This window comes from Callithrix jacchus, chromosome 10 (genome assembly GCF_049354715.1).
Source record: "Callithrix jacchus isolate 240 chromosome 10, calJac240_pri, whole genome shotgun sequence".
Lineage (NCBI taxonomy): Eukaryota > Metazoa > Chordata > Mammalia > Primates > Cebidae > Callithrix > Callithrix jacchus.
Window position 1 is genome coordinate 130,018,389 of NC_133511.1, and position 25,183 is coordinate 130,043,571.

At 59.9% G+C, this 25,183-nt stretch overlaps 1 protein-coding gene across 5 annotated transcripts in view; it reads right to left on the bottom strand.

Annotated features, from left to right (window-relative positions):
- Window positions 1-16,983, bottom strand: part of LSP1 (lymphocyte specific protein 1) — a 42,755-nt gene extending 25,772 nt beyond the window's left edge. Inside the window, exon 1 of one of the 5 annotated variants that reach the window (XM_035263782.3) lies at window positions 16,861-16,983. In XM_035263782.3, the coding sequence (XP_035119673.2) occupies window positions 16,861-16,913 (53 nt within the window). In that variant the 5' untranslated portion in view covers window positions 16,914-16,983. Of the gene's footprint in view, window positions 1-692; window positions 1,034-2,620; window positions 4,477-16,860 lie in introns of those variants that run through there. The other 4 variants (XM_078341780.1, XM_054241229.2, XM_078341776.1 and 1 more) reach the window with 4 other exon arrangements.
- Window positions 16,984-25,183: the final 8,200 nt, after the last annotated feature.

A 25,183-nucleotide genomic window follows, 5' to 3' on the forward strand; every position in this document is an offset into this window, starting at 1 on the left:
CGACCTGCGTGGGGTGCTCTGATTTCCTTGTTCGCCCGCTCCTTGGCAAGCTTGCCAGCCCTCGCCTGGCCTCACTGCGCCCCTCCGGCGTCCATGGCTCGCTTTTTTATCTTCCCCCCACGGCCCATCTTTGGAGAACCCAGGAAGTGCGTGAGCCCACGGCTCTGCAGCCTTTTGCCCCGGGCACCTGCCAGGTAGGGCCCATGTAGGAGGGACCCCTCCTCTCACGCCTGGGGTTGGCAGCATGGAACAGTGCCCCAGACCCCCACTGGCTTCCATTCTCACCTCAACCCACCCTCTGCCCTCCCCTCCTGCCACCGGCCCACGCCCCCTTCTGCTCCCCTCTCTCTCCTCCCTCAAGGCAGCCCCTGCTCTCGTCCTCCCTCTGCATTTTTCCCTCTGTTTCTCTCGTTTCTTTTTCGTGCATTCTGTCTCTTTTTATTTTCCCTGTTCGCTTCTCCCCAGGTTGGACTTGTTCTCGTCTCGAGAACCTCACAGTCCTGGGCACAGGATCACCCCCTCCCAGCATCCCTGGCCAGGCCTGGCCCCCGATCTCACCTCCACAAGCACCACCTTGGCAGCAGCAAGGCCTCCCAAACCTGTCACGGGCAGCACTGACCCTCACGGCCACACTCCCTCATGGCCACCCCACCCACGGGCCACCCAAGGGCTTCTCTCCCACGAGCTCTCACCTGCAGCGGCTCCTGCCTGCCCTCCAGAGACCTCTGTGGTCAAGCCCAGGCCACCAACCTCTGCCGAGCCACTCTGAGCCGGATGCTCAGTCCCCGGGGCCATGCTCCCTCCGGCCTCAGGGTGCCCCCCCTTACGGCTCTGGTAGGGCATCCGGGGGGGCCAGTGCCCAGGGCACCCTGGCTGCTGCTCGCTGGCCGCTCTGCCCAGCTCTGGTTCGCCGGCTGGGACTGAAGCCTGAACCGCAGTCCTCTGGGCTCCGGCCCTGACACCCTGCCCAGGGGGCTGGGCCACTCGGTCCCTGTACCCCTGCTGCTGGCTCGGCTGGGATTCTGGGCAGAACGGGCTCTGTCCGACACCGACTCCCAGCCCTGCCAGGGCGGGGGCGACCCCACCCTCAGGATCTTGGGTCTGGATGGGCCCAAGGCAGCCACACCCCTTTGGACACTGTGGTTGGAGGCCTGGCTTCCCCCAGCCCCCTTAGGGCCAGCCCAGTAGGCTGCCAGCCCATCCCTGCCCCACTGGCCACATCACGGGCCCCAGAGGTCCCCGGGCCAGGCTGCTCAGGGAGTGTCCCTGCCTGAAGGCCCTTAGAGCCCTGGGGAGAGCCAAGCATGGGGTGGCTGCCACGTCTGCGGGCAGACGTGTGCCTGAGATGGAGGGAAGGGAGGGACTCACATCACCCAAAGAGCCTTGGCGGGGGTCGGCACGGAGCTCTGGGGACCTCAGTGCTTGATACGGAAGCCTGCCAGGCTGAGCCTTTGCCCACCTCTTCACCCCAGGCCAGGCTACAAGGCACTTTCAATCTGCCTGGTGCCTTCTCCCAAAGCCAGGAGGGACAGGCTGGTGGCTGAGTCCAGGTGACCTCTGGAGTTGCATGGGCCGAGGTCCCCTGACCGTCCCTAACACTGGCCTGGCCCGAGCTGGCCCTGGGAGAGACCTGAGTTGCCTGGGGCAGGCAGGAGATGTAGGAGAGACTCCCAGGTGTCAGGAAGGGCAGACTTGGCAGGGAGGCAGTGGTGGGAGGAGGTCAGCCCAGGGTCTGACCCTGCCAGCCGGAAGCCACATGCTGGCAGGAGCTGGGGACAGCCAGGCCTGGAGAAAACGGTGTTGCGGGGCTCCATGCAGAGCCCGTGGGCTCACACCCAGGTGTAGACAAGGAGAATCACCAGGGCAGGGGCAGGGGAGGACGGGGCGGGGAGGACAGGGCAGGAGAGGACGGGGCAGGCGGCGCATGGTTTCCCACTGGCCTGGAGCACCAGTAAACTGCATTGAATTTACTCCCTGGTGGCTGCTGGCACCCGGCATGGCCCTCCAGGGCTTGTCACTGAGGACACAGCACCCTGTGTGTGCTGCCTCTCCCTGCCTGCACCCAGCATGGCGGGACAACCAGGGGGTCCCCGGGGAAGGGATGTGGCGGAGCAGGTGGGGGAGGGAGCTTGGGCAAGTTTCTTTATCCACTTAGCTCCTCTTTATCCAACAGTGAGCAGACAGGGGGCTGCCTGCCGGGCCTGGAGGGCTGGGCTGGGGGCAGCTGGAGCTGTTGGATGTGGAGCAGTGATCTGTGGCAGTGCTGGTGAGCGCAGTACCATCCCAGGTGGCAGCGGGTGTGTGTGTGTGTGTACGTGTGTGGCTGTGGTGGGTGACTGGGACACAGTGGCCCCTGGGCCCGGGTCCTGGAGGGGTGCCTGGCTGCATGCCGCTCACTGTGGTTGCTCTCCATAGCTGGACAAGGGACTCTCACTGTTTCCTGCCTGGCCCTCGGCTGGGCAAGTTCCCACGGAACTGAAAGGGACGGGTCCCTTATGCCACCAACCCACTGGCTGACCACCGCTGGCTCAGCCTGGCTGAGCATGCCCTCCTCCAGGCTGCCTCCTGCCCTGAGCCTGAGCCCACGTGGCACCAATGCCCCCGAGTGCTGCTCACTCACCTGGGGCTGCAGCTGGCACTGGGCCCTGCTGGACGGATGCTTATGGCCAAGCCCGAGTGACAAGGGGGTGAGCCTCCACACCAGGCCGGGGCTCTGCCGATCCCCCGGCCGCTGCACTGCTTTCTCTTGGGCCTCAGTTTCCCCATTTGTTAAGTGGCACTGGTGAGCCTGGGGGATGGACCCCAGGCACTCCTCAAATCCCAGGCCACAGAGCTCCTGGGGGACAGCAGGAGGACACATTCCTGCTGGGTAGGGAAGGGAGGTCTGACCTGGGCAGGCCCCAGCAGAGCCTGGACACCAGGAGGAGGAGGCTCACAGGGCCCAAGGGTAAGGGGAGGCAGGAAGGGGGCATGCTCAGCCAGGCTGGTGCTGGTCCTGACCTGGGGTGGCAGCAGAGACCCTGCCAGGCTGCCCTTAACGCCTCAGACCTTGCTGATCCCGCCCCCATGGGCGTCCCTGGCTCTCCAGCCCTCCAAAGTCTCAGCACCTAGTGCCTGGCCTGGGTGGGTGGTGGCAAGCTGACTGATGCCAGCCCTGCCACCTAGGATCTCGAGGTCCGGCCTGCGTGCTCCATGCCATCAGAGGGGTTTGGAGCAGGACAGCCTCCAGCTTCATGGAGGAGGTGGCTATTCAACTCGGCTTAAAAGCCTGGAAGGGTTGAGGAGGAGGAAGGGCACTACAGGCAGCTCAGAGTGGCTGACGGCGTGGAGGGGTAGCTCTGAGACCTCCCAGGACGGGCCCTCAGAACTCTACTCTCATACCTGACTGCACGAGGTGCCACACCACTACTCTACAGAGGAGGAAACAGGATGGAAGAGGGCGCCATGCTTGCCCAACACCTGAAGGCGTATGTGGCCTGGCACCCTATCTGGCCCCGAGGAGTCCCCCACCCAGGGTTGGTGTGCTTCGCCAGGGCGGTGAGCTCAGCCCAAGTCCCATTTCATGATCTGTGAAGTGAAGGTGACAGAAGGGTGCCCAGGGTCCAGTGGATCCCACAGGAGGCCCCAGAAGCCACGGCAAGGATGGGCCCTTCATCCTGGGGCTCAAAGCTGGTCAGAAGCCCCGGGAAGAGGTGTCAGTAGAACGACAGTGCGACCGGCAGTGCTGGGGGGCTGGGGGAGGAGGACGCGGGGCAGCTGCCAGGGGCCGAGGAGAAGCCTCAAGCAGCCTCTGCCCTCACATGCACCCATGACCAGCCTGGCACCCTCTCCCTGCCCACCGCAGCTGGGGGGAGGCCCAGTGGCCCCGTTCCCCAGGGCCTGACCTGGTGTATGTGGCCAGCCGCCCAGTGAGGGCACCCTGCCCTGCCCTCCATGCCCGGCCGGGGCAGGAGGGACCTACCTCAGGAGAGTATCCAGGCCCTGTCTGCTAGGGTTCCTCCTCAGAAGCTTGGGACTGCTCAAGCGGCAGCCTCTGCCGGCTGGCGGTGACCTGGCCTGACCCCAGCCCCAGGACACAGCCGCATCTTCGGAGGCTCCTGCCCTGCTGGCCCTCCTCCCATGCCCCTGCCCCCTGTGCTCATCTCTCCCTGGCTCTCCTTCCCCTCTCTGCCCCTCTCGTTCCTGCACTTCCCTGGTGCTCAGCCCTGGCCCTTGGTGTCTCGCTGGCTCTCACCCCTCCCTTGTCCCTTCTCTCTGTGGTCTGCTTGTCCCTGTGACCCTCTGCCTGCCCGTCTTGGCCCCTCCAGCCCCTGGCACCGGGGTCTACGGGCTGGCTCCCTGAGGGCAGCCTGGTCCCTCCCTCTAGCCCCTGACACTGGGGTCTGTGGGCCGGCTTCCTGAGGGCAGCCTGGTCCCTGTGTCCCCATCCCTGTGGGTCTCCCTGACTGTGGGTCTCCTGCTCCCCTCTCTGACTTCAGGACACCCAGCAGCTGCTTTCCTTTTGTTCCCCCAGCCCTCTTCTCCGCCCCCCTCTTCGTCTCCTCCACCTCCACCTCCTCCTCCTTCCGAGAAGAGTAAAAATGTCAGACTGAAAACCCTCCCAGGCCAGCAGCATAGGGGCTCAGCCGGACCTCTGTGGCCCACTGGTGGGCAGCGTGGGTGCCCCCTTCCCTCCCTCCCTTCTTCTTCCCCTTCCTCCCTCTGCCTCTCCCCTCGGGCCACCTCGGTAGCCACTGCCCGCTTCTCAGGCTCTCCTGGCCGTCCATGGCAGCCCTGCCCCAGGCACAGGGACCCGTTCTGCCCATCACCACCTCCCACCTCGGAGTGCCTCGTGCCCTCTGCCAGGCCCTGCCCAGACCCTCCTCTGTTCCTCTCCTTCGTCAGCCTTCCTGGTCCAGCCCCGCCTCAACCTGCTGCCTCCCTCACCATCGACACAGGCCTGGGCCCTTCGGTGGCTCCTCTCTGTCCCGCCCCCTCCTTCCCCAACTCGAGCTCAGCCCCTCTCTCCTCTCCCCTTTTCCTCTGGTGTCTCTGTCTCTGTCTCTGTCTCCCTCCCTCCTTCCCTCCCCCCTTCCCCTCCCTCCTCCCTTCCTCTCCCCTCCTCCCCTCTCCCCAGCTCCTGGTTCTCCACTTTCTCTCTGTTCATTCCCGGCCTCTGCTCTCATTATCACTGCCGGAGAAGGCTGGGCACCCCAGGAACCCTCTCTGATCCCCACATGGGGAGGCTGCCGCCTTTCCTGGTACCACCCACCACCAGAGTGCAGAGACACCCCGAGAGGCAGAGATGCCACCAAATGTGGCATCTTTGGTTTGGTATTGGGACGCCATGGTCCCAAGAGCTGTCCAGTGGGCACAAAGTCAGCCTGGTGCCCTCGCCAGCCAGGCCCCCCTTGCCCCGTCCTCTGGCCCTAGCCCAGGAAGGAGCAGCCCAGCCCTCTGTTCCTCTGGTTGGGCTTGGCCACTGTGACTCACTGGAGAACATTTGGGGCTAGTGGCCGGACGAGGGGAGGGACCAGACTCATGTTCAGGCCTTGCCGAGGGCCAGCTCCGCCAGGGCAGTCTCACATCCGGTGGCTCACCCAGCTCACTGGCGCTCACAACCGCCACTGTGCCCATGATTTGCTCCAGCCAGCAGCACTGGCATCTAAAGTCACGGAGCCAGGGCCAGAGCCGGGCTGCCAGCTGCCGCCACCCGATGACCGTCCCGGGCCGCCATCTGTGCGTGAGCAGCCCACCCACCCATGCCACCCTCCATCCCCACATCCTCGAGGAACAGCCCCTTCTGGCCTTCCCAGCTATCATGAGTCTGGCCAGGCCAGGCAGTGGGGACTGCGCAGCACCCCGGGGGATGCTGAGGGAAGCAAGGTTGAGGCGGTGAGCAGATGGGCAAGCCGGTGAATCACCGCAGAGGGCAGCTCGCGGGGGGTGGTGGCCACAGTCAGAAAACTCCACATGGGTCCATAGCTTGGGCTTTGGTGACTCAGGTGTTGGGCTAGCCCATGGAGACTGTGTGGGGGTCAGGAAGTCCGTCCCCACCCCCAAGCACACACCAGGATGGGTTTCAGGGCCAGTCCTGGAGAGAGGAGCTCACAGCCTCTCCCCTCCCTCAGCACAACCCAGGAGGAGCCAGGGAACATCAAGTGTACGACGGGGCCCATAATGTCTCCCCACACCTCCAGCGCCCACACAACTGCAGATACTACGGGGTTCTGGAGTAAGCAGGAGGGATGGTGGCCAGGGCCGGACCTCAGGTTGGACAAACATTTACTGAGATCGCCCAGGGAGGCAAGATCACCTAGGGGAGGTGAGGTCACCCAGGGGAGGCAGGGTCACCTGGGGAGGTGAGGTCACCCGGGGATACTAGATTACCTAGGGTAGGAGAGGTCACTTGGGTGAGATTACCTGGGGGAAGTTAGCTCACCTGGGAGAGGTGAGATCACCCAAGGGAGGTGAGGTCACCTGAGGGAGGTGAGATCACCTAGGCGGATGAGAGGTCACTTGGGGGAGGTGAGACTGCCTGGGGGTAACCCAGGGAATTCTAGGTTACCTAGGGGAGGGGAGGTCACCCAGGGGAGGCTGGATCACCCAGGGGATGCTAGGTTACCTAGGGGAGGGGAGGTCACCCAGGGGAGGCTGGGGGAGGCTGGATCACCCAGGGGATGCTAGGTTACCTAGGGGAGGGGAGGTCACCTGGGGAGTGAGAGCACTCGTGGGAGGTGAGATGATCACCTGGTGAGGTGAGATTACTTGCTGATGGGAGTCCCAGCCACAGACAGCCAAGAATGAAATGTGGTCAAGGCATATTTTAGTTCAGAAGAAGGAATAATATTCCTACTGGTAAAAAAGCTACCTTGGAATGGTGGGACTTCCCTGTCACAAGAGAATGATCATGTCAGAAATGCTGATTGGTGGGAGGTGACAAAAACAGATATTTAAATGCAGTGGCCAAGATTCAAGGTTTTACAAGTAGGGCATGTCCTGTGAGGGACAATAGAGCAGAGTATTTGATGTCAACTCTACTGTTACGTGTGTGCCACTCATCCATCCATCTCTCCGTCCATCTCTCCCTTCATCCAACTGTATATCCGTTCATTTACCCATCCACCCACCCACCTATTCACCCATCCATCCACTCATCCATCCATTCACCCATTCATCCACCCATCCATTTACCCATCCATCTATCTATCCATCCACCAATGCATTCATTCACCCACCCATCCATCCATCTCTCATCCATCCATCCATCCATCAAGTCATCCATCTATCCACCCATCGATCCATCCATCAATTCATCCATCCATCTATCCATCCACCTATCCATCCATCCATCTATCCATCCATCCATCAACTCATCCATCTATCCACCCATTGATCCATCCATCAATCCATCCATCCATCTATCCATCCACCCATCCATTTATCCATCCATCCATCTATCCATCCATCCATCCATCAACTCATCCATCTATCCACCCATTGATCCATCCATCAATCCATCCACCCATCCATCCATCCACCCATCTATCCACCCATCCACCCATCTATCCATTCATCATTTACCCATCCATTCATCCATCCACCCATTCATCTATTTATCTGTCCATTTATCCATCTATCCATCCATTCATTCATGCATCCATCCTTCTATATGAATGCCTGTCTTTCCATGTATCATTTATCAATTCATCAATTTCCAACATATCTATTCATCCAATTATCTATGTAAACATATTATATCCCTCCATTTAATTAACTCAAGCATCCATCCATATAATCATGTCCACCCCTTTCTATACATTTCTTCATTAAACAAGTATCCACCATCTCTCCATCCATCCGTCCATCCATCCATCCATCCCTCCATCCTTCTAGTCATTTACCTAAATGTCTCAGTACATAGAAAACGCTTAACAGATGCATTCAGTAAGCCAGCCATTTAGCCATTCATCCATTTACCTAAATGTCTAAATATGTAGAAAACACTTAGAAGCATTCAGCAAGCCATCTATCCCGTTGGACACATGCTAGTTGCTGTTATCGGCATGTTCACTCATCAATTTGTATGTCTGTTTGTCCAGCCAGCCAAACAGTGAGCTATTTGTTATTTACTTAATGTATCTTTCTATGTCCAAATGTTTTTCTTTTCTTGTTTTCATTTATCTGTCCAAATATTCTATTTACTGATACCATCCATACATCTATTTACACATCTGTCTGCCTATCCATCCATATGCCCATCTATCTCCTCACCTAGCAAGTTCCACTTCCAGTTATATACACACACACGTATGTGTTTACCCTTCTGTGCACATATGTGCCCATCAGTTTGCTCATTAAGTAATCTAAATGAGTTAGCGCAACAGTTACCAGAACACAGTCTGCCCAGAACTAATGTTCCTTATTTTCCATTAATCTATTCACTCGCCCAACCAAACATCTGTCCATTAATTTCTCCATTTACCTATTTGTGTATTTATCCATCCATCCATCCACCTGTCTATCCATCTGTCCCTCCATCCTTCCATATATTCAATAAACTTACTGAGTCCAGACACTTTGAGGGTCCTGGGGATTCAGCATTAACAAAATCCCTCCTCTCATGATTATCGTGTTTCAGTGGGAGCAAACACATAGATAAATAAATAAAAATCAGATGGTGGAAAACACGGCAGAGAATATGAATCAGGGTAAAGGCATATGGGTTCTGGAGGGGAATGAGATTTTATGTGTGATAGCATCATGCGAACAAGGGATTCTTTCCTTAGGTTTTCATATATGAAAGCCTCATGGAAAGAAGGAATTCTTTTCTCATTTGAAAAGAGATGAGAGAAATGAGAGCGAGAACTCTATGCCCTGTGGGAGGAAGGGCTCCAGGAAGAAATTCCTGATTCAGTAATGGCTGCTTACTCGTCTGTCTTTCTAATAGTTCACCCAGCACGGATTCAGTCATGTATAGCTTCATCATCCATCCATTTACCTTTGCACGCATGTCTTGTGACACCTGCCCACATGTCCACCGGTTCATCTATCATCCGTGTCCATCCATGTGCCTACCTCGCTTGACATCCGTCTATTAATCTTTCCAATCATTCGTACGTCCATATTCCAGCCACCCACCCAGCCACCCATCCGTACTTCCAACCCATCTGTCCTTCCACCGATGCACTCATTCACCCATTCATCAATCATCCATTCATCCATATACCCACTCATCTTTTGTGTTGGTACACTTGCTCATGTATCTGCTGGTATCCGCCAATATACACGGATACCATCGTCAAATATATTAATATAATCAGCATCCATTCTGATAGATTAATATTTGTACCACGTGTGTTCTTAAATATTCTAAATATCACATCTGCATGTATCCATCCACCCATTCATTCGTCCTTTCATCCATCCCTACATATGTTCTTCTGTCTCTCCCTCTATTTTTGCTCATCCATTCATCAATTACTAAATAATTATTTCTTTTTATTTATACATGAGTCCATCCACCCATCCATCCATGCATCCATCTGCCTATCCATTCATCCACCTGCCCATCTATCCATTCACCTATCAATCCACCCATCCATTTATCATCCACCCACCCATCATTCAATTATCCATTCATCCGTCCACCCACCCATCCATTGTCTATTCATCCATCCATTTGTTTCTGCTCCCTATCATTCCTCATTCATCTTTCCATTCATTCATACTGTTCCCCATAATTGATTCTTTTCTAATCCTTTTTTTTTTTTTTCAGATGGAGTTTCGCTCTTGTTACCCAGGCTGTAGTGCAATGGCAAGATCTCGGCTCACCGCAACCTCCGCCTCCTGGGTTCAGGCAGTTCTCCTGCCTCACCCTCCCGAGTAGCTGGGATTACAGGCACGCGCCACCACGCCCAGCTAATTTTTTGTATTTTTAGTACAGACGGGGTTTCACCATGTTGACCAGGATGGTCTCGATCTCTTGACCTTGTGATCCACCCGCCTCGGCCTCCCAAAGTGCTGGGATTACAGGCTTGACCCACCGCGCCTGGCCTTTCAAATCTTTATTTTTTCTTTCTTATGTGACTAAGACATGATTCGTAAGCTCATGGCCCAAGAACAAAGCAGACTGCCATAGCCCAGGAGGCTGAGGACCTCGATAGAGCCTAAGCAGGGGCTGCAGGGGTAGGGATCTGTCTTCTTGTTGACACATTCTCATCATCCCTGACACATGCCTGCAAATATATGTTCACAGAGCAGCATTCCAGTGAAAGGCGCTTTGAGCCGTGAGAGAGCCCGTGGGGACAGGGGAGGTCAGGGTGGTGGCCTTACTGGCTCCTGAGTGATCCCTGGTAGAGAAATGTCTCTGATTTAGAGAGGAGGCAGCCTTCAAATGCTTTGAGCGTGCATCTGTTCAGGGTGGCCCTCTGTCTAAGCCAGTGATGCTGACAGCAGGAGAATGGGCCAGAGCCATGGGTAGGGGCCAGAGTGCTGGGTGCCGGGTGGTGGGTGCTGGGTGTTGGGTGGTGGGTGCTGGGTGCCGGGTGGTGGGTGCTGGGTGGTGGTAATGAAGCGCAGGTTTTGGTTGGGCCTGGGTCTAGGAGAAAGGCCAAAGGATTATTTCTAGCTTTATCTGGAATGAATTGGCTAGATTCTTCCACCCCAAGTCCCATTGCTTTTCTGAGGGGAGGTACCCGGGAGAGGAGGCGGTAGCCTTGACTCAGAAACCAAATTGTCAAAAGTGCAGTTTCCACCCAGGAAGGAGGAGCACCCACCTTTGAGATGAGGGAGGGTGTGCTCTTCTCTGGAACAGCAAGGAACAGTAGGTGACGTCCCACCCGCCAGGGATGGAGTGGGGCAGTGACCCCTGCACAACCTTGAATCCTTATCTGCAGCCCATGGGGCAGCTGGAGATCGCAGGCTCTGGGAGGGCACTGTGCACAGAACCCACCCCCTGCCCCAGAGGACAGGGTCTCTGGGACACCTCAGCTACTCTCCCTGAGCATATCATGTATGGAGAGGGCCCTGCCTCTGCACCCCTGCTCCCAGGGAAACTGGGAACCCAGGAGGGATGGCGGAGCCCTTCACGCTGGGACCCCATGAATTCCCCGCACAGAGCTATCCTGCGCCAAGCTCTGAGCTCAGGGCCCAGAGTGCCTGTCCCTCCTGCCGGGGCATACAGGTGACTCAGGCCCTCCCTGCCACAATCCCCCTTCCCGGACAACCCACAAGCAGCTTGGAGGCGGTGACCAGATGGAGTTTGGGCAGGACTCGCCTGGCCCCGAGAAAGGGCCAGGGCTTTCCTCCCTCTGCTCCAGCTCAGCGGCTCCTTCCTCCTTATCTGCTGTGTCTGGCACTGGCGGCATGCTGGGTGGGACACAGCTGGGAGGCCTGACTTTCTCAACCCCCTAATCTCCTATCAACTTCACCCCCACACAGTCCTTCACACCTCTTTCCAGGTGCCTGGATGCTGGGGAGGGGATGCGGGCCCGGCCGCCTAGAGAGAACCTAACGCTGGGAAATGAGCTCGCTGGGCGGCCTCCTGGCCAAGCCCCTCCAGCCCAGTCGCCTCTTCTCAGTCTCAATGCATCCTCGTCCACAGCCAGGGCCCAGTTCCATCCGCCTCGGAGCACACAGAAAGCCCCCTCTGATTGCCTTGTGGTCCTGGGATGCCATCTTCCAGAAGGTCTTTAGCGGCCCCCCCCAAAAATGCTGAGGGCTGGGATTTGGGTGGGGATTTGGGCTGGAAGGAAGCCCAAGACCCTTGCTGGCCCAGCCTCATCCAGTCCCAGTTCTGCTTTTCGGGGAGGCTCCCGGGGGTGCTGGCTCAGTTTTGCCCATGAGCAGTGCTCTGGCACCCTCGGGAGCCTCCGAGTCCAGAGCGGCTGGTATGAGTGTTGGGTCAGCGAGCCCCCGGGAGGGGCAGCCCACCCCAGCTCCCTGCTGGTGCCCACAAGACCTGTGGGCACCCAGACTCTACAGGGGCAAGGACTCTGGCCTCTCCCTGGGCAGGGAGCAGCGTTTGGACAATGCACTTGGTCCCTGTGAGCCTAGGTTTCTATCTGTGAAATGGGAGGCTCCGGAGACCTGTCTCACGGCTCTGGGGGGATGAAACAAGAGCCTTGGTTTAAAGAGCTTGACAAAGGCGGGGTGGGGTGGCTCACGCTTGTGATTCCAGCACTTTGGGAGGCCGAGGTGGGTGGATCACCTGAGGTCAGGAGTGTGAGACCAGCCTGGCCAACACGGGGAAACCCCTGTCTCTACTAAAAATACAAAAGTTAGCCAGGCGTGGGGGCTGGTGTGCACCTGTAATCCCAGCTACTTAGGAGGCTGAGGAGGGAAAATCGCTTGAACCCGGGAGGCGGAGGTTGCCGTGAGCTGAGATTACGTCACTGCACTCCAGCCTGGGTGGCAAAGAGAGACTCTGTCTCAGATAAATAAATAGCTCGGCAAAGACTGGCATGGAGTGAGTGCTTGGTCTGAGCAGCTAAATTCTGAGTGTGCAGATGGGGAAACTGAGGCCTCAGAGGGGTGGGGCTTACTCATTTAGAAAGTAGTCGGAGGACCTACAGCAGCCAGTGCAAGGCCAGCCCTGGGGCCTTGCAGCCCGTCCCCCAACCCAGCTCCCCCTGCAGTGGGGTCTCAGGGGTTGGGACTGCAAGGCAGAGCTCACGCCCGCCCCACCCCTCACCAGCCTAAGGACACAGATGGGGAGACTACTGGGACCTTTTTGCACCAATATCCTCCTCTTCTGTAGAGCTCACCTATCCCCCTGGCACCCTCTCAGGGAACTGAGGTGGAAGCAGGCTGGCCTGTAGGGTGGGGGTGGGGGGGGAGGCCACTATCCTGCCACCCCAGGGTGCCATGGGCCATGGCCTGTCCAGCTGGACCATCTGGCCCTCAGACCTTCCTGGCACTGCCCTTGTGTGGCTCCAGGATTGTTTTAGAAGGAGACACGTGGGGACCTGGAAGGGGGCGGAGGAAGGAAGGATTCTGGCTTCCAGAATCAGCAGGGGTGGGGCCTGGGCTGCTCCCGTTTGTGCGACCAGCCCAGCTGGGAGTCGGGGGACAGCGGCGCCTGCCAGCCCAAGAGGAAGAAGACATCCTCTCATCCCCTGGGGAACTTCCAGGCGCCTGAGACCTCTTACCCAGGGTAGGAGGAGGGGACCTCTCCAGGGATCCCGGTCCGGACATCAGGTCTGGACCACAGGAAGGAGCGGGGAGGGAGCCCCAGGGCTTAGCCCTGAGCAGCCCCTGTGGGGCCAGGGCTGGGGCCGAGGTGGCTTCCCCAACTGTCCTCAGCTCTGCCCTCTTTCCTGAGTGCCATGGGCACTCTGAGGCATTCTCCGGGCTGTGTGCCCCAGCTTGGAGCACTGCACATCCTCCAGGTGATGCCCGGCTGAGGCTGGGAGGGCAGGTGGGCTGGAGGGCTGCCCGGGAGCCTGGCTGCATGGGAGGTTCCATCTCGTGGGCTCCCGCCCCTCAGATGAAGGCTTCCTGAGGGCTGCCTGGGGCCTCCAGGTAGGCTCAGCCCCTTCCTCCTGCAGAATCTGGAGCTCTGAGGGCCTCCAGGGACAGACAGCCAGAAGGGGCCTTGCCAGAGCAGCCCCTCCAATCATCCTTGCCCTTCCCAGACCCAGCTCAGCACACAGAGAAGGAGGGAGGCTCCGGTGGGCCAGGTGGGGCTCTGGGACTGGCCCTGTCCATGGCAGGTGCTGACAGAGCCCTGGGCAGTGGCCTCCCCTGGAGGGCTGGACAAGCCTTTGAAGGTCTGCAGAGGTCCGGGGTGGTTGGGCAGTGCTAGGAAGGGCAGGGGCAGAGGTCTGCCAGGGCTCTGACACCTTCCAGAAGTGGGAAGAACTGGGAAAGCTGGTGGGACAGGAAGTAAGTTCAACTAGGCCAGGAGGACCCTGCATGGCCACCCAGGGACATGGACTCTGCCTGTGGTCAGTGAATGGGTCTTTCTGTGTGAAGACGCGGCCTGATCATGCGTGGGGAACAGACTGGGGCCCAGGGCTGCACAGGGCCGCCTGGGAGGGTGGCCAGGGTGTCTTTGGGGTGAGGTGGGCAGGCAGACTTGCCTTCTAGGGGTGGGCATGGGGTGGGCACCCTGGACAGCTGGACCAAGGACAGGCACTGCAGCCACTAATACAGCCCAACCCCAGGGCGGGTGTACCCCTGCAGAGCCGGGCTCCCAGATTTGGATATGTGGAACCCAAGACCCGAGAGGGCACCCTGACCCTCCCCAAATATGGGCCCGGACCGTCCCGTCCTCATCACCCCCAGGTCTCTGAGGTCCAATAGCTCCTTGGTGTGGGGAACGCCTGTTGCCCCAGCGCCACCAGGGAGTCCCCACAGAGCCAAAAGAGCTCTGTGAGATTCTTGTCCCCGCCCTCAAGGGACAAGGACAAGCTAGTGACTGCCAGCTGGACAGCGGGGCAAGGCAGGAGTGCCCCCGAGTGGAGGAACTGGAGTCCAGCCTGGCTGGCAGCCCAAGCAGAGCCTGGACCCTGATGAGGGTCAGGGGACCTGCTTTTCCCTGGGGCCTGGTGGGAGAGGAGAGCCTTGTCCTGGGGGCATCTGAGGGCCCCATCATTGGAGGTAGTTCCAAGGAATTCGGCCCTGCTCAGCAGTCTGAGGGGAGGGCCACATTGTGGGACAGTCTGAGGGGATGGACTCACTTGTCCAACTTGTCCAGTTGGGGGAGCTTGGCCTGCCCTGGGCCTCGTGTGGGGGCCTGTCCTGAGACACTCGCAGCCTGGCGTCCCTGGCGCTCTGGGAGCTGCACGGGGGCTGTGTCGTCTGCTCGGCTCCACCCCCAGCTGAGCCTGCCCAGCCTGGGCCTTCCTGGGAACTCCTGGGTGGGGGCTTCCCAAGTCATACTTCCCTGCCTGGGTGCAGGGGCCTTCTGTCCCACCCTGGACAGGAAAATCCCCAGTTCCCTGAGTCACCTTGTGAAATGAGAAGCCTACCCCACTGGACTCTCAGTTTCATTCTGAAAGGTCGGGCTTGGCTCCCCACCCCATGCAATGCCAGGGCCGGGGGGAGGACAAGGTGTGTCCAAGGAGGGGGCCCAGGCTCTGCAGAGCCCAGGAGCAGTGCAGCCCTCCAGACGGAGCGCCTGACACCCCGGCACAGGTGCAGCCCTGGCTGTCCGAGATGTACTCTGAGACGCCCAGGATCATCTGTGCCTGCCTCGGGCAGCCTTGGCCATGCCCCCTCCCCCTGCGCCAGCCCGGAATAAGGCATTTGAGATAGCTAGGGGGGAGCAAGGATGCAGCCAAGGAGGAAGGCGGGGGTGTCCCCGCCCAGAGGCTCGTGTCCTGCCCTTCTATGGGCATGAGGTGACCAGGAGCAGCACCTAGGCCAGGGCTGGGGCGATGTTGACAGGAGGGGCCTTTTCGGGGCCAGGACACAGCTGTTGTGCACCCAGCAGCCTGTCTCCCTGCCCACGGCCTGAGCAGGGCATCCTCCCACCCCTCCCTGGGGATGGTCCTTAGCCAGCCCAGCCTCTGTGTAGCCTCTGCTCCACTCACGGCACTTGGGATATCGTTGGCAGCCCCCAAACCTGTACCCCAGTGGAATTTGGCAGCAGGAAGTTTGAGATGCAGCCCCCCTCACACACACCAGGCCCACAGCGATGTGACCGCCACTACGGGCACAGACACAGGACAGTGGTACAGCCGCCAACACCGAGCAGGAGCTGGGGCCCGGACCCACTTTGCATGAAGGTTGGGTTGGGTAGATGGGACCCCTCTGCCATCAGCCCCAACGCAGAGCCCGGTAGCAGCCCCGGCTGTAGTTTTGGGCCATGCGGGCATCACCCTGCTCCTCCACTCAGGTCCCTCCTGTGTGGCTCCAGGCATCACATGACTTGGGTCTCAGCACCTTCCCTTCCCCACACCCTGCCACAGCCCCCACTGGCCCTCCCCCAGGCCAGCCTCTATCCACAGCACAGGACCCCCATCCCCTGACCATCAGCACGTCGCCCCTCTGCCCCTCAGTGCTCTGCCTGTCCCGCACCCCTGAGCACTCTCATCTCTTCTGGGACCTGCACTGGGGACAACTTAGGTTCCCTGGAGAGGCTCAGATGCAATGCAGGGATGTCTGCTGGCTGGTGGCTCCCCTCTGCCAGGGACCCCAGTCGCCAGGCCCTGAGCTCTCTCCACCCACCCCAGCACAGGGCTGGATGCCCACTGGTGCCACAGAGTATGGCTGCCCGCTGGGAGGCCCGAGGGGTTTTTCTGCCCAGCTCTTGCCTTGGCAGTCGCACACACCACCTCTGCCCCCTCTTGTACCCACGCCAACCAACACACAGGGCTGGCACCCAGCACAGTCATCTGCCAGAATCCAGGGCCTTGTCCTTTACCTCTAGTCAGGGGCAACTTTGGGTCCCCTGCCCTGAGGCCTGCTGGACCCCACACCCAGCAGCTTCTAGACCCTGAAAGCAGGAAATCCCCTCTCAGATAGACCTGCGGGCAGGTGGCCGGGGCTGGGCCAGCTCCACCCTTCCCAGAGCAGCTGCTCCCCAGCCCCTACCTCACCTCTTCCCAAGCTAATAGGGTCCACAGTTCCCAGCTCCTCCCCAGCAGTACAGGGTACGTCTTGGGGCCTCTCCGCTTCAGGCATCCAGCATGGGCTTAGGAGCCCACGAGCCTCCCCCAGTCAGTCTAAGGCGCAGAGGTGAACAGAAGAGACATCCACCTTTGTTGGGGGATGGGGGTCCCGGCAAGGCTTCCTGCCACCTGTCTATGGGCCCCCAGCTTCCCCATCGGGCACCCCAGTTCTCCCATTGGGGGCCCCAGATTCCCCACCAAGCACCCCAGTACCCCACCCTTCATGCAGCTCAAGGACTATGCACCCATCTCAGACCCTTACCCCAGCAACTCTTCCCGCTCCTCGGGGCCCGCGTTGCTGGGAGCCTCCGCCATCGGCCTGTAGTCTGGGCCCCACAGGGTGCTGGCAGGAGTGGGTTTACGTGCGCGGCTCTCAGGGCGTTCTGGGGCGGCCTCCGAGCCCCCACCCCCAGCCGGGTTTCACTTCCCCCTTCCGGCTGCAGGTTGAGGTTTGGAACCTATCTCGGCCTGGGTCGGGGTGTTGTTTTTTAATTTGTTGCTACAGAAAGAGAGGAAGGAACAGAAACCCAAACCACCCCTCAGGAAGCGTTAAGCAAGTTGCAGGGGCCTGGGGTGACAGAGACACGCCAAGATGGCCTCAGGCAGCTCCTCACGGCTCAGGTGGGGCCCCACGCCCTGGTCCTCACTCTCAGCTCTGGCTGCCAAGTTCAGCTGTGAGTGGTTGGTTCCAGGATGAGCATGTCTGTGGCTTTTCTCAAAGCCTGGGGTGGTAGCCTGGAGACCCCCCGACTGGCTGCGCGGACCAGGGGGTTTTGGGGGCTGGGCCCAGGATGCCCCTGCGTTCTACCCGCCAGGTACCTTGCTCTGTCCTGGGCTCCCTCGCTGATGCTGAGCTGTCGGCCAGCTGCCTCATCCCCCCGCTGTCCCTTCTGGTTCCCCCGCTGTCCCTTCTCGTCCCCCCACTGTCCCTTGGTCTCCATGTTCTGGGGTGCTGGAGTTGAGCACCGACTGGTTCAAGTCCTCAGGCTTTAAGCGGGGGTGCCTCAGGGACCCTCCCAGGAGGCATAGGCGGCCCGAAGGGAGGGAAGGAGGTGGTTTCCAGCCCTCACTGTGCTCAGCTTCTGGGAGTGGCCACGCAGCAGTTCCAGGGTCAGGAGAAGGGAGGCATGGTGCGGGGGCCAGACCCCAAAAACTGAGGCAGTGGAGGACTTCAGCTGGGCCAAAGTGGGGCAGCCATGGGAGTGGCAAAGGCTTCCCTGGTGAAAACCTCAGCCCAGGAGGAGGGGAGAAGGGAGCCCTGGCCAGCAGCTGGGCCTGAGAAACCCAGCCAGCAAGGACTTGCAGGGGTTCTGAGGCAAAGAGGGGCTGGAGAGAGGCCAGGGGTAGGGAGCGCCCAGGGCCAAGGGTGTGGAGCCATCCGGGTGGGGTTGATCCGGGAGCCACCTCTTCGGGTGGCAGCGAGTCCCCCACCCACCACACACACCATGAAGGCCGGCAGAGGCCTGTCAGAGCCCCATGAGCGGAGGCACCAAACCGAACTCTGTCCCAGACGATGGGCGGGGCTAGAGCCAGCCCAGCCCAGTGCCATGGAGATGAACGGGAGGCCATGCCTGCGTCTTCCCCACGCCTCCTCCCTGGGGGGCCCTAAGGGCCAACCCCTGCTTTCAGAGCAGCACATGGCAGAGCCCTGCGGTTCTCACCACACGGCCTCCATCCTGAGGCCGACCTGAAATGGCTGCCCTCGGGGCGGCTGGGTCTCACCTTAAGGTTTTGGCCACCCCGCTCACCCACCCCTCCAGGCACCGTGTCGGCAGGTACAATGGCCAAGTCCACCAACCCTTGAGGTCCTTCCCCTGGCCTGCAGAAGGGCAGCCCCAGCCTCGTCACTGGGAGCTTCCAGACCTTGCCAGGAAGAGGATAGGCAGGTGGAGGCTGGGGTCCATCCTGCCCTCCCTCCATTGCCTGAAGGCTGGACCAGCTGCCTCGATTTTAAAACCAGAGCAAAATGAGAAGGCAGGACCCTGTGGTTCAAACACTAAGGCTTTTGGCAGGTCGGGGCAGCCCCTGCCTGTCATCCCAGCACTTTGGGAGGTCAAGGCAGGTGGATCACCTGAGGTCAGGAGCTCGAGACCAGCCTGGCCAACATGGTGAAACCCTGTCTCTACAAAAAATACAAAAATTAGCCGGGCGTGGCGGCGCGTGCCTGTCGTCCCAGCTACCGGGGAAGCTGAACTCAGGAGGCCGAGCTTGCGGCGAGCCGAGATTGCACCACGGTGTTTCATTCAGCCTGCGTGACAGAGCTAGGCTCCATGTCAAATGAAACAAAACAAGAAAAAACCCCTAAGAATTTCAAGAGGGAGACGCAGAGCACAAAACCCTACTCGGCCCCAGATCCACGAAGCCGTGGGGCGGGAGGAGGAGGAAGTCCACAGACCCTGAAGCAGAAGGCTAGGGTGACAGTCGGCCTGCCCCAGGCAGGGGAGAGGGTGCCTTTGTCCCCTCTGCCTACCCAACCCTGTTGGGGCTGAATCATTCCCCCCAGTTCATATGGTGAGGTCCCAGCCCTAATCCAGCCCCTCAGAGCGTGACCAAGTTGGGAAGGGCGTTGCCGCAGGTGCCCTTAGCTGGGTGAGGTCATGGGGAGGAGGGCGGCAGCTCATCCAGTGTGATCAGTTTCCTTATAAAAAGAGGAAATGAGAGGTGGCCACCGGAGGCGGGGAGCTCCCCGTGCGAAGTCGGCGGAGATGAGGGTGAGGCACCTACCAGACTGTCGCACCACGGGGCAGCGGCCCCTCAGCAGCGGGAGAGGACCCCCCATGCTGCTCCCTCCTGAAACCCTAAGGGAGGCATGTGGAGGGCGGCCCCGGCCCCGGCCCCGGCCCCTCCATTGTCCTGTCTCCAGATCTGGTTCGGGTCCCACAAGCAGCACAGGGACCAGTAAATGGTTGCTTCTGGCAATGAGTTAGTTTGGATTCTGGGACGGAGCGAGTTGAGGGTCTCAGACTCCAGGGGACAGAGCCAAGCAGGGAGGTCCTGAGGGGTCAGTCAGGAGCAGGTCTGTGCCTGGCGGGCAGGACGTGGGGACGCTGCAGGTTCAGGCCACAAGACTGATGCCTGGGTGGCACAGGTCAGCCTGGAGCCAAGAGAGCCAGGGGAGCCTGAGGAGCAGGACCGGGACCAAGTCCTTGCCTGACTCTCTGCGGCGGCTGAGTGAGGACGGCCTGCGCCCAAGTGCAGAGTGGCGAGGGCAGGGGCTGGGGGTGAAGAGAGGAGGGACCGGAGGCCTCGGGAGGCGAGGCGGACATGGCACAAGGGACTGAGCTGGATGGAAAGCAGAGGGGCATGGCGGATCGAGGGTCTGCGGCCCCCAGGCCTCCGCCATTGGCATCCAAGACCAGAGTGACAGAATTAGGAGGTGGGACCCTAGGAGCTGAGCAGGTGGGAGTGCCCTGCCTCATGGAACAGATGTGTGACCTCGTAAAAGGGCTGGAGGAAGCCAGCTGGCCCTTCTTCTCAGTCCTTCTCCTCAAGAGGACGCAGCTGCAGGGCACCCTGCTTCTAATGAGGCCCTTGCCAGACCCGGGAGCTTCGGGCACCTGGATGGTGGACTTCCCAGCCTCTGGAACTGGGAAGATCCATCTCGTTCTTTACAGATCCCCGGGCTCAGGTGTTTCACTTCAGCAGCCGAGCAGACTCGGCAGGACGCAGGCAGCTTTCCCGGCATCTCCCTTGAGCTGCCTGCGGGGCTCGCGCTGTGCTGGACCAGGCCCGCTGGTCCGTGGGCAGGGAGGCTGTGCCTGTCATGGAGATGTACCTCCTGCATCTCGATGTCCTCCAAGGCCTGGCAGGATGGGTCCCAGGGGAAGGCAGGGTGAGGGCCATAGGCTTAGCGGCCACAGGGCACGGGGACAAGATGGGGAGGTGGACAGGGCCAGTGAAGAGGAGAGTTCCAGAACTGGGAGGTTGTCAGCAGGCATGAGTGAGTGTGGCTGGGAGAGGATGGCACCGTCGGTGGCCCAGGCTGAAACAGGACTGCCGCGGGCAGAGCTGGGCCTGCAGAGGCCTGAACAGGGCCCTGGCCAGCGGTGAGGGGGCACGGGGGTCCCTGTGTGTCAAGCTACTGGGCACAAGCAGCTAGACCGGGGGAGGGGAGGGGCTGGAGGTGGACCGGGGCCGCACCCAGGCTAGGGAAGCAGTGCCACAGACCAAACCCACTGCCGAGTAGCCCCTGAGAGGGTGGCTGGAGTTGGCAGGCTCTGCAGAGGGGAAGATGTGAGGGGGAGGAGAGGGCAGAGGAAGGGAGTCCTGAGCATCCCAAGCGAGATGGGATCACGGACCAGAGAGCAGGCAGCAGCCTCGGGGAGTGTGATGGGCTCGTCTTGTCCCCTGGAAATTCCTCATTGAGGTCCTGGTGCCCAGCACCTCGGGACGTGGCTTTCTGTGGGGACGGGTTTTGAAGAAGCTGAAGGGAGGTCATCGGGATGGGCCCTCGCCACACCGGACTCGTGAAAAGGGGAAATTTGTACACAGACATGCTCAGCGGGACAGACCGTTGGGGACACAGGGAGCACTGGGGACACAGGGAGATGGTGTTCTCTGCAAGCCCAGGAGAGAGGCCTTGGGAAGAGCCAACCCTGCAGTGGACCCACATGGGGACCCTGTCAGTGGGGTAGGGTGGGGAGGAGAGCAGCCGCCATCACAACCAATCTCAGAGGCTGAGGGTTCTTGGGCTGAGGGTACATGGCAAGGAGGGGCCTCTGCTCCAGTCGCTCTGGGACCCCAGACCCCTCCTCCTCAAGGACCTGAGTCCTGACAGGCCCCCCCCATATCTATCTGGTGGCGGACATCGGAGATCATGGGGTCGCCAGGGGAGGCTGCAGGGACCAGGTCTGGACACAGGGACTCTGGAGAACATGCCGGTCTGCAAGGTGCATGCCCAGAGCTTTGCAACAGGGGTCCCCAGTGCCTGGATTTGAGGGGAGAAGTTGGGGGTTGGGACTTGCGCTGCAGGCTGGAGGTGTGTGTGGAAGTCCCCGCTGAGCCAGGAGACAACGGGGCAGGAGATGGCGTGCAGTGGCACCATGTGCTGGAAAGGCCATCCTGCAGACCTGGCAGCCCTGCTCCCCCGGCACGGGCCGTCCCACAGTGCAGGACACCCTGCAGTATGGGACACCCCGCAGCCCCGCTCCCACAGTATGCGGTGCCCCGCAGCCCCGCTCCCTGGCACATCACTCTGTGGACACATGCAGATGCTGGAGGGGTTTGCTGTGGGGAGCAAGGCTGGGGCCATGGCCTCTCCCTGCACATGAGCTGGGGTCACTCGGCCCCTTTCCTTCCACTGGCTGTGGCCATGGGTGAGCAGGGAAATCTTGCCCAGGAGTGAAGAGAATGAGGAAGAGAAGCTCCCAATGGTGACAGAGACAGACAGGAAAGGGGCGGGGAAGCCTTCGAGGGGGGTCGGAGGGAGGCCAGGAGCAGTCAGTGACCAGAGAGCAGCCCCCAGTAGAGCAGGCAGGCCAGGGGCAGCACTGAGGGACCACGAGGTTCAGGGCCAGGTGAGCGCAGAAGAAGGTCTCTAGTGGGGGCAAGGAGACAGGCAGGTAGGGGAAGACGGGCATGGGTCTGCACGGCAGCTTCAGGTCGGAGAGCTTGGCTGGTTTTTTTGCTTCTAGTTTTTGCTTTATTATTATTTCATTATATATTATGCTTTATTTCTTATTTTTAAAAAATTTTTGGTTTTGCTATGTTGCCCAGGCTGGTCTCAAACTCCTGACCTCAAGTGATCCTCCCCCCTTGGCCTCCTGAAGGGCGGGGTTGCAGGCATGAGCCACCACACCATACTCAGCCTTTTTTTCCTCCTTTTTCTTTTCTTTCTTTCTTTCTTTTTTTTTTTTTTAATTTTCAGACCTTTTTTGTTTTGAGACAAGATCTCACTGTGTTGCCCAGGCTGGAGTGCAGTGGCACTATCTCAGCTCACTACAACCTCTGCCTCCTAGGCTCAAGCCATTCTCCTGCCTCAGCCTCCCCACGGACACCCACCACCATGCCTGCCTCATTTTGTATTTTGTTAGAGACAGAATTTCACCATGTTGGCCAGGCTGGTCTCAAACTCCCAGACTCAAGCAATCTGCTGCCCTCCTTGGCCTTCTGAAATTCTGGGATTACAAGTGTGAGTCATTGGCCTGGCCTTCTTTTTTTTCTCTTTCTTGACATTTTTAAAGATTTTATTTTTTGAGATGGAGTCTTGCTCTGTTGCCTGGATGGAGTGCGGTGCAGTGTGTGAGCTGGACACGTTACGACCTCCGCCTCCCGGGCACAAGCGGTCCTGCCTCGGCCTGGGTCTGCCTCCCAAGCTGGGACCACAGACATACATCACCACAGCCGGTTAATTTTCCTATTTTTTTGTGGTAATGGGGTCTCAGTTTGTTACCTAGGCTGGCCCGGAGCTTCTGAGTCCAAGACCCCCAACTCAGCCTCCCAAAGTCCTGGGATCATAGGCATGAGCCAGCACATCTGGCCTTCGTGGTTTTATTTTTTATTTTTCTCTTTTTAAATTTTTAGAGCTTAGTTTTCCTCTTCACTATTTTGTGGTGTCAGAGTGACCTAGGCCTTCACTTGTGAGGAGCCCAACCTGCAGTGACAGTAGGGCGGGCTGGGACCTGCAGAGGCTCGATGTGGACGTGGACGTGCGCTTGTGGCGGGGGGAGCGGGAGGGGGCAGTGTCCTGGGGTACTGTGAGGGGCCTCGCTGTGGACGTGTGCTTGTGGCGGGGGGAGCGGGAGGGGGGAGTGTCCTGGGGTGCTGTGAGGGGCCTCGCTGTGGACATGTGCTTGTGGGGGTCGGGGAGTCCTGGGTTGCTGTGAGGGGCCTCGCTGAGGACATGTGCTTGTGGGGGGTGGAGATTCCTGGGGTGCTGTGAGGGGCTCACTGTGGACATGTGCTTGTGGGGGGTGGAGATTCCTGGGGTGCTGTGAGGGGCCTCGCTGTGGACATGTGCTTGTGGGGGGTGGAGATTCCTGGGGTGCTGTGAGGGGCCTCGCTGTGGACATGTGCTTGTGGGGGTTGGGGAGTCCTGGGTTGCTGTGAGGGGCCTCGCTGAGGACATGTGCTTGTGGGGGTTGGGGAGTCCTGGGTTGCTGTGAGGGGCCTCGCTGAGGACATGTGCTTGTGGGGGGTGGAGATTCCTGGGGTGCTGTGAGGGGCCTCGCTGTGGACATGTGCTTGTGGGGGGTGGAGATTCCTGGGGTGCTGTGAGGGGCCTCGCTGTGGACATGTGCTTGTGGGGGTCGGGGAGTCCTGGGTTGCTGTGAGGGGCCTCGCTGAGGACATGTGCTCCTTGCATGGGGAATGTCCCAGGGTGCTGTGAGGGGCTCGCTGTGGACATGTACTGGTAGCGGGGGCATGGGTCGACTCTCATGAGAGGGCAGTGATAATTACTGGGTTCAGCCCCATGGCCTCTGGTTTGAGGTGGGGTCCCAGGTGATTGGGGGTGTGAGGAAGAGATTTCGGGGGCTGGGTGGAGGCAGCAGAGGGGAGGATCAGAGGGAGACAGCTCACAGAATCCGTGCCACAGAGACTGGAGCCTTTGGGACCCAGACCTTCCCAATGGCTGATGGCTGGAGGAGGGACAGGGAGTCAGGAGCAGCCTGGCAGGGAGGGGAGCAACGAAGATGAGAGGGGATGGTGGGGAGGTGGAGGTGACAGGGGCCTGGAGAGGGAGAGGCCCTGGGGCCAGTTTTTGTAGAGGGGTGGAGGTGTTTGCAGGAGGGCGGAAGCAACCAGGGGATGGAGGGGCTTCCGGCAACGGGTGGGGGGTGGGGAGCTTCCGGCATGGCCCCGCACAGCCGGGAATGGTGGCTGCTGGAGGACTGCAGTGTACACAGAGGCCCTGGCGTCCTGCAGGGACTGTTAGACAATGCTTATGCAGACCCCGTGCCCCCTGCTGAAGTCCCCTTCGCGGCTGTGTGCTAGCTCCCAGCCCCAGCAGCACTGACGTGGCTGCAAATAACCCCAAGTCCGCGACTTCGTGGAGTTTCCCTCCCAGGGAAAGAGACAGACAGTGAACAAATAAAAAAAAAAACACAAGTCCATAGTCATTCTGGAAAATAACCAGGAGAAGTCACAGAGATGGGCAGGGACTCATGGAGGGCTTCTCGGAGGAGGTGGCCATGCTGTAACTGCAGGGTAAGAAGGAGGTGGCCACAGGGAGAGTCTGGGGAGAAGCTTCCAGGCCTGGGGTGGAGGCAGGCTTGGCGATCCTGGTGTGACATTCAGCAGGGGGTGGTCCAGAGGGCTGAGCTGGGACTTGCTGGGGCTGGGGGAGAGTCAGGCTGACTCTGAGGGTCACACCAGGCGAGGAGGAGGTGCCAGCTGAGTCTCTGCCTACCCTGTGGCCCAGTGAGGCAGGCACTCTCATCTCCAAGTTCATCGTACGTCTAGGTAAACCAAGGCCGGGCAGCCCATCAGGGTGGAATGGGGCTGAGCCACAGAGGCAGCTCTAACCCCGGGCTCCGGGGCTGTCTGGTGAGAGCCGGAGCTGGAGGAGTGCGGCGATGCGGCCGTGGCGATTGCCGGGCTCAGTTTTCCAAGATGGCGAAGCCACGCACCGGCCCGCAGAGGTGGGT